This window comes from Lycium ferocissimum, chromosome 5 (genome assembly GCF_029784015.1).
Source record: "Lycium ferocissimum isolate CSIRO_LF1 chromosome 5, AGI_CSIRO_Lferr_CH_V1, whole genome shotgun sequence".
In the NCBI taxonomy this organism is placed as follows: Eukaryota; Viridiplantae; Streptophyta; class Magnoliopsida; order Solanales; family Solanaceae; genus Lycium; species Lycium ferocissimum.
In genome coordinates, this window is record NC_081346.1 from 21,102,725 (window position 1) to 21,111,710 (window position 8,986).

The window sequence follows — 8,986 nt, forward strand, 5'->3', positions numbered from 1 at the left end:
CATTGCGTACAGTTTGAATTGTGACATCTTAATTTAGTACAAAAATGTGTATCTTGTTATTGTAAGGACGAAAAGAGTAACATAAAAGGGGGAAGACTATTTTTTCTTCTGGTACAATAAAAGTAGTTAATAGTACAAGAAGCATTAACCTTTTTGTTCAAGAAAAAAGAAAAAAGGCAAAGATTGAAACATGAACCATGTGTAAGAGAGACACAGATACAAGGGCAGTGTGCAGTTGTACCAGTTGAAATAAACCAGCAGGCACCTTTTTCCACTTAATTTCCTTGATTTTTTTTTTAGTCAAAGTCAAATGTCAATTAACAAACGTTAAAATACTAAAATGTACTTGTCCTATATTCCTGTCTTCATCAACCTCTTATTAATTACTCACTTACCATACAATTTACTACTTAATCTATTTTTTTAAAATCTAATCTTTGTACCATTACTTCTTTTCCTTAACTTAGTATATAGTAGCAGTATTATTACAAAGCAAGTCCGTTAATTTTGCGAAACGGTAGTACAAATAGATAATAAATTAATAATATTGCAATTGATAAATTGCAATATAGTTCATATTTACCCCCAAAAAAAAAAAAATTGCAATTGATGGGGATAGTAAATAATAATACATCGGTGTCATTATAGGAAAATCACCCCAACCCCCAACCACCCCTACCCCACGCACTAAACCCTTCTACCATCTATATAAACTCTCCTCTCTTAACTATCTTTCCTTCCCTTTTCTCCTTCTTTTCCTCTCTAATACCAATTTCTAGCTGACAAAGCAACAGCTGCTCAAAATTCTCCTTTTCCAGCAGTTACTCAGATTTTTGCATGTAAGTTCTCTTTTCCTTCTTCTATTCTCTCTCTCTTTTTTTTTTCAAGCTCTTGTTAATTTCCTTGATCAAAATTCATGTTTACAGATTTACTCTACATCTCTCTCATTCCGGTCATTGAATGATCGCCGATCTCAGTTCCTTTGAGCTTTTCACATTCAATCCAAAAAAAAAATAAAAAAAATCTCTATATATGTTGTTAATGTTGATGCTATATTTGATCGGTGTATAAAATTGTGTGATCGTTGTGTTTACATTCGACTTTCCATTATCGGCCATAACTTATCGTCGTGCTGAATGGCGGTCGCATTCTTTTTTGTTTCTTGTCTATCGGAAACAGCCTCTTCACTTCCCAAGATAGAGGTAAGGTCTGCGAATATTCTATTCTTCCAGACTCCATTTTGTGAGATTTTCACTGGTAAGTTGTTGTTTTTTTGTTTCTTGGTTTTTGTGTGTGTGTGTGTGTTTTTTTTTTTTTCAAATTTAATTTTGGTTTATGTGTTTGATATGAAGTAGGGGTGGGTTTCCTAGTTATTTACGGCGTGTTTTAGTGACTAAAAGTGGTATATTAATGTGTGAAGAGTACAAAACAAAACGAAACCAAAAAAGCGGTTGGTGTTCGTTTTTTGTTTTTCACCGGCGAAGCAAATTGAGTTCTGAAAACCTCACGCGCGTGAAATATACTCGCTAGGTTTAACCTCCTAATATTGGCGTTGGTAGTCACGCGCTTGGGGTGGGGTTTGGATTTTATACTCCGAGGCCTTTTCGGTTACAACACTGGCAGTTACGTGTGGTATAGGGATGCACACGTGTATGTTTGAGGGTCCACAAACTTGACTGGGCTAGGGTCCTTTTTTGACCCAAGAGAGGCCCACTTAAGTACAAATCAGGTTTAGTATTTTAGATCTTTCTATTTTGGCTGAATAGCCTAGATTTGTAAAAGGCTCTCCCTTTTTCTTTGTTTGGTGTAAAATTATATGGTATTCCATATTCATTAGTCTTATTAATTTATAATCCCTCTATTTATTTATTACAAAAAGTAACTTACTCTCTTGTAGCTTTTATTTTTTATTTTAGGACTCGAACTCGAAATCTATCCCAAATTACTAGTTAAGCATGAAAAAATTCATCCCTTAATTATGTCATTAGATTGGCTTAGATCGGTGGGAGGGACGCGTGTCTTATGGAAGAAATGATGTCATTTTTTTAGTCGGCGGACTTAAAAACTGAATATTCTATCGTTCAATTAACAACCCGAAGAAAATATTGAAAAAAATTGTGTATATCCCATCCATTCCCCCACCCCCCCAAAAAAAAAAAAAAGAAATAAAGAGATTAGAGAAGATAATAAAAAACTATTGACGGAAGAAATCTAAAAAAAAATACTGTACATTCGCACTTTCAAATTAACTTAAAGCATAAAATAAAAGTAAGCAGAGATTAACTTCGGGCCCAGTGGCCGACCTTGTGAATATCCTTTTCAAGGGATGTCGCTTTTCATGAAATCTACTTTCAAATTGTAACTGTAAAAGCAGTTATAACAGTTGCAGAGTCAAGAATACACAGATATACATGGGTGGCATACCAATTTTTCTTTAGCTGTTACGTACTACGTAGTTTTAAAGGTTGCATTTTTTAAAATTTGCGTGCTTTTTTTTTTTTTTTTTTTCCACAATTTAGTATGTTCTTTTTGTGAAATATTTCTTCAGAGTTTCCATCAAAAGTTTTAACCTTCTTTTCCCAATTCGAATTTGTTTGTTTCACGTTTTTGGAAAAAAAAAAACAAACTTTTGCAAAGAAAAAGAAGAAAAGAAATTTTATAAAGTTTGGTGGAATTTATGGGTAAGAATTAATTGGTAAGAAATTCTTATTTTACACAAATGACTTTATCATATCTCTGTATAATAGTTTTCCTCTACTTTTATTTATCTAATAAGATATTTAAAAACCCAGCGATGAAGCAATAAATGCCATATTAAAAGCCGGGTAACCGTGTTTAATAGTCTTTTGCGCGTTAGATGTAACTGCTGGTGCTAATTGCCAAATAACAATACTTGTTGAAGACAGAGGAATTGACCTTCTCTATTTAAACTATTCAGATCACAAGTTTTATAAATCATACAACGTGTTTCCTTAGCAAGAAAGTCGTTAAATATTTGAAATACGTCGGAACATCTAATACCTTTAATGTTCCCTACAATTACTATGCTGATTACTTTAATCATTTTAACTTGGAATATTAATAGCACTTTTGACTTCGTCCAATGTATTAGAGAACTATGTACTTTGGTTATCATTATTCTAGATTATATTCTACTTCTAGGTAGTTTCTCTGGAATTCTTTAGAGTCGTCGTCCCATGTTGTCTGTCCTTTTGTGTAGCATTCTTAAAAAAATTACTCCTATAGTTTTAAGTCTTTTTCTTAAGTCTAGTCCAAAAGGGTGTCCCAATGTGTCGAGTTTATTATCTTCAATTGCCCGACCTTCACGATGGCTTATGGTCTTTTTTCTCTGTGTCAGTGACACGTAAATCTTTGTCGTTTTGAACCTTTTTTGTTAAGTTGGAAAATGGTCCTAAGACTCTTGAGTCTTACTTTCAGTTTTTTGTTTTCCTGTTCACACATATGCTTTCAAAAGTCAAATCACTTCTTTCTTTTTTTTTACTCCACACCTTTTTTTTTTACCAATTAAATAAAGTGTAGATGCACTTCTTTTTCTGCACGTCTCGGTTTTTTACGTGGCAGGGATCTACCGGTTTTTGTGGAGTGTACATGCATGGGCACGTTTAGTTGGTAAGAATTCTGTGGGTCGGATGATTTGTGAAGGTAAAGTGATGGTGGCTCCAAAGGTAGAAAATAGATGCAAAAGTAGTGGCCTCTGGGTCCTAGAATAAGTAGAAAAGGTTAGAAATACACAGGGACAAGGGCACAGGTGATTAATATTGTGATGATCACGTGGAGCTAAAATTTTGAGTTAATGGGTTCTTGATTTTAGAAAAAATAACTTACTTGGTTTTGAATAAATTATTGCACATGTTAACTAGATTTCCTAAAACTAATAAAAGATAAGATTTGGATCAAAGTTATTGAGTTCTATCGAATTGCAATTGAAATATAAATAATTTATTCAAACAAACTAATAGTAAGAAAATAATATCACATAGTAAACTAAGCTCCAGTGTACTTATAAGGGGGTTGACATCGTAACCACTATTTCAATTGTTTTGGGTTGTGTTGCTGCACTCTTAAATATCAGTGCGGGCTGAAAATTGACAAATTTATCGAGGAATAACTTTGACTTATTAGCAATTAATGTTTGATAGAATAATTGTATAAGCACAATCAACGCCACAACTTGTTTTCAGGAAATGTTGCTTTGCATTCCTGAAAATATTCCTAAAATGGGTCCTAGTCGCCATTCTAATAGTATTACTTGTAGAATGTGCAAGGCTATTTCTAATTAATTTTTTCCCCTTATGAATATTTGAACTTCAATTGTTTCCCCAAATAATTCATAAATTCACATGCCTCCTTATAATTTGATGCACCAAAATTTACCATAGGACAATTATCATTTCATCCTTGATCTTTCATATCAATGTTTGAAAAACATCATTAGTCAACAACTCGGTATCCTTTTATCATCAATTATATTGATCACAATTATTTTCTCTGTCAACTTGGACACCCAACAATTTAAAAAAAAAAAAAAAAAAAAAAAAAGACTTGGACACCCAACAAAAAGGCAAGATAAACCAGCTATCTTTTGTCACTATCTCTGAAAAAGTTCTATTTTTCTAATTTTATACCTCTTTTTCTTTCCAATTCACTCCTTAGTCTCTTTGGAAGGTTTCCATCTCTATCATTTGGTATTAATGCTTCAATCAATCATATAGGGAGATGGAATGTAGGCATGTAAACAGCCAGGCAGTGCTTGATTTTTTTCCCCTTCCATTTTTGTCATTTCCCAACTTTGCACAATTACAAAAATTGAAAAGCAAAAATTGTGGGCCGGAATAAGATTTTAGTTTCCAAAACAGTTGTCAACCACATAAAACGTAGAAGTTGGTAGTTAGAGCAAAGCCAACGGTATTAACGCATGATTGTTTTGTTCTTATAGTGAGAAACTCAATTAATTATTGTCGGTGTTTGCTGAATCAGTTTGATTAAGACCTCAGCTTTAATGAGTTTTTCTAAAGTTGCCATGTAACGTTGAGTCACCGCATCGGACTTTAATACTATTTAGATTAATGACCTTTCCTTTTAGTTCCTTTTGTCTTCTTCTTGTTTTTATGTCACTTCTTTTCAAATCAAATTTGTTGTTATAATGACCTTTCTTTAAACAAAGACAAATTTTAAACTCTTGATGATGAGGAATCTAAGCTAATCATTTACTTACACATGTATTATTTATTTTTTCTACCTCATATCTTATGTTCCAAATTATTCGTCGCTAGTGACAAGCTTTGAAAACGACTTCATTTCTATTTTATTCAATCTCTAATTCTTGGTATTAAACTTTATTATTTTTTTTAAAATTTTTTAATTAAACATCTACCTCCACCTAACATCTTCCAACTTAAATAAGTTTATCAATATTTTATTTCTTGTTCCGAATTTTATGGGATTGGACCTCCAGTTTATACTGATTATTTTAAGGGCTTCTTGACGAGAGTTTTCCATTTTGACTTAATGATTTTCTCTGCATACTGTTTCAAAAAAAAAAAAAAAGATTTGGGCATTTTTAGGAAAAATTTCGAACCACTATTCATTTATTTTTCAAATAGTTTATTATATTCTTTAAACACAAAAGCAAATGCTATTCTTTTGCTTGTCAGGTTGTAAAACGACACAGTTGTCATTAATGTGAATTATACATCAAATGGATAATGATCTCAAGTGTTAGTATCTGTTTTTTTTTTTTTTTTAATAACTTAATTTTTATAGAAATTTAATAATTTTTTTAATACATATACAAGATTTGAGCTAAATTGCTACTTCTGCCAAATAATCTAATTAAAATTTTCGCTTCCTCAAAAGACAAATTGATAGTACAGTACATAATATTTGCTCGCTTTGACTTATAAGAAAAATGCTTTTCCTTTTTCCATTTTTGAGGCTGACAACAGTTTTCCTTTTCTGGCTTGAAGCCAACACACCAAATTTTCTGTCTATTACTTGGGTCCTCACAAGCCCATTGTTTATATTCCTGTCAGCTCTATGCTTTTAAAGCAATTGATTAAATGTTATACTTACTGTGGGAACTTTTTTACAGCAAAATGAGAGAAAATTTGACAAGGTGGCTATACCAGGCAATGGGATTCCAGAATGGGCTGGCTAAGACTCAAAGAATTGAGTCCATTTCAAAAGCTACTAAGCTTAACAAAACGGAGCCCAATAAGGATTACACTGCAGGGGAACCAAAGCCTGATCATATGGCCATTCATGCTGATGTCAAATACATTTCTTGGTTGGTGAGTAGCCCACTTTTTTTTATGATTACTCAACATTTTATTGTTATTTTTACAATGCAAGTATGTATCATTTATTTATTTATAGGGAGGGAGGGAGTTCAAGGTGGAACAGGGCAAGGCCCCCCCCCCCGAGATAAATTTTCACTTAAAATGTTTTTTTTTTCTTTCAAAGAAAAATTGCTAATACGTGATTATGGAGATTTGAGGAAAATGCAAAAAGAAAAAAAACCATAATCTTGCTGTGGTAGAATTGCATTGAACATGTGATAAAATTGATTTTGCGTCACATTGACTTAGAAGTTGCTAGGCCAACTTGTGTGATGCTCAACAGGGATAGTATTGTATTAAGCTGATATCAAAAGGTGGAGCCAGAATTTTGAGTTTATATGTTTCAAATTTTAGAGAAGGTAACTCAATAAATTATTACATGATATGTGTCGAAGCTATTGGGTTCGGCTCCACTCCCTGGCTGGTATGCCAATTATTTTGGCATAGCATCGATTTAGGAAGATAAGAAAGCAAAAGAAACAACAATTCTATTGTATGTCATTTTATTAAAGACAAAGTGTCTAATAGATAGATATATTACTAATCTTTAGTATGTTATTATGCCGAGAGTCTCTCATTTGTATGCTTTTGTTTCAGAAAGAGCACCCTTCAGCACTGAGCTCCTTCCAAGTGATGATGAGTGCAGCAAAAGGAAAACATGTTGCCGTGTTTTTAGATTATGATGGGACTCTTTCGCCAATTGTGAACGATCCTGACCGTGCCTTCATGACTAATCGGGTAAATAACCATGTTACCATCCTCCTTTGATCTATTAAATTGTGTCTTCGATGATGTTCTAACAGCATGTAACAATGCAGATGCGTTCGGCTGTAGGTGATGTTGCAAAGCTCTATCCGACCGCTATCATAAGTGGAAGAAGTCGACAGAAGGTAATTGAATAAATTAATCGTCCATTTGTTGATCTCAAGCCAAATTAATTTGATGAAATGAACCTGATATCTGGTTTGTTGTTTGCTTAGGTTTATGGTTTTGTAAAGTTGGATGAGGTATTCTATGCGGGGAGCCATGGCATGGACATAATGGGACCTGCTATTCAAGCCAGTTCTTATGATGGAAAGTACCAAAGCAAGACCCTTGATAAAAAGGTTTTCCCAATTTCCTTTGAACAAATTTACGCGCAAAACATCTGATTACCTGTAGCTATATAACAGTACTTATCTATGTGGCCAATTATAAATTGCAGGGAAATGAACTCACCGTTTTCCAGCCTGCTCAGGACTTTCTGCCTTCAATTGAAAAGGTAGCTATAACACTTCAATTTGCCCATGAAGCTTTTAATTTGTGATATTTCCAGGTCCATCTTTTGTAAGTATTAACATTGAAAAATGTTCATGTATGTGGCAGATGTTGAATGAGTTGGAGGAAACAACTTCGGAGATAAATGGTGCTCTAGTGGAGGACAACAGGTTCTGCATCTCTGTACATTATCGGCATGTCTTACAAGAGGTAAACGTCGATCTTTTATTTCAAAAAGTTGTCAAATCATGTGCAGGATGTTGATGAAAAGTATATCATATCTTAATTAATGTCAGGATTTTGGATTGCTGGAAAAGAAAGTTCAAGCTGTAGTTGCAAAGTACTCTGGTTTTCATCTTACAAGGGGTAAGAAAGTGATGGAAATACGGCCATCCATTAAGTGGAACAAAGGGGATGCTCTGTTGTACTTGCTGGAAACTCTAGGATTCACGAACTCAAGTGATGTTCTCCCTATTTACATTGGGGATGACAGAACTGACGAAGATGCTTTTAAGGTACGATTACTCTCTAGTTGTCTTGCTATCGCTATTTACACCCCAAGTTTCCCGTTTAAATGGTGTGTTTGTGTGACATACTAATAATATAGTGCTGATTTTGTGCAGGTGCTCAAGAGTAGAGGACAAGGGTACCCTATTATAGTGTCCAGTAATCCAAGGGAGACTTTGGCTTCTTACTCTCTTCGCGATCCATCAGAAGTGTTATCTTTTCTGATACGGCTGGCCAGATGGGGCAAGCTACGCTCTGTGTAGATTGCTTAACAAGTGGAGCTGTGACGGATAGGTTAATTATATCCAATGTACAGTTTTTATATATATATATGTGTGTGTGTGTCGATATACATATGGTAAAAAAGGAGTGGGAGCTAGGAGGTATGCAAGGCGCTTTTTATGGTCCGCCTGATAAGCTCCCATAAGGCTTGCAGAGTACTAGTAAGTAGTAATATATATAGACTTAAGAATGGAAGTTGCAGTTGGGTGAAGTTTTTTGCATCATTTCCCAACTGCAGCTTATTAATGGAAACATTTGAACTTTTCGGCTTTATTTGATTTTATGTCAAGTTTCTGTTGCAACTCCTATGGAGTAAATATGTGTTACCTTATTCATTGGAACATGCACCAAAATCCCAGATATATCCTTTTAGTTAATTGATTATTTCAATTGAGCTCGGATTCAGTACTTGCCTAACTTGGTGCTTAAAATCTGCTTTCATTCAGTTCAGCCAAACAGATTGGTCATTTTCTTTTAACACTCCTAAATCACGTTAGAAGAGAAAGACTCTACCAACTAGCCCACAATGATTGTTTACACCGCATTAATGGATGCATGATATGTGTTTGAATATATATACA

At 33.9% G+C, this 8,986-nt stretch overlaps 1 protein-coding gene across 1 annotated transcript; it reads left to right on the forward strand.

Moving 5' to 3' along the window:
* Positions 1 to 715: 715 nt before the first annotated feature.
* Positions 716 to 8,722, forward strand: LOC132058296 (probable trehalose-phosphate phosphatase 2). The gene is made up of 9 exons (XM_059450842.1): positions 716 to 839; positions 6,113 to 6,311; positions 6,957 to 7,097; positions 7,178 to 7,249; positions 7,340 to 7,465; positions 7,564 to 7,620; positions 7,725 to 7,826; positions 7,913 to 8,131; positions 8,240 to 8,722. Exons 2-9 carry the CDS (start codon positions 6,117 to 6,119, stop codon positions 8,384 to 8,386), a joined length of 1,059 nt encoding a protein of 352 aa, XP_059306825.1. The 5' UTR covers positions 716 to 839; positions 6,113 to 6,116; the 3' UTR covers positions 8,387 to 8,722.
* The last annotated feature ends 264 nt before the right edge of the window (positions 8,723 to 8,986 follow it).

Coding starts and splice junctions, on each gene's coding strand:
- LOC132058296 (XM_059450842.1), top strand. CDS start 6,117: ATGAGAGAAAATTTGACAAGGTGGCTATACCAGGCAATGGGATTCCAG. Junction 7,098..7,177: donor GTGCCTTCATGACTAATCGG/GTAAATAACCAT, acceptor GTAACAATGCAG/ATGCGTTCGGCTGTAGGTGA. Junction 7,250..7,339: donor GTGGAAGAAGTCGACAGAAG/GTAATTGAATAA, acceptor TTGTTTGCTTAG/GTTTATGGTTTTGTAAAGTT.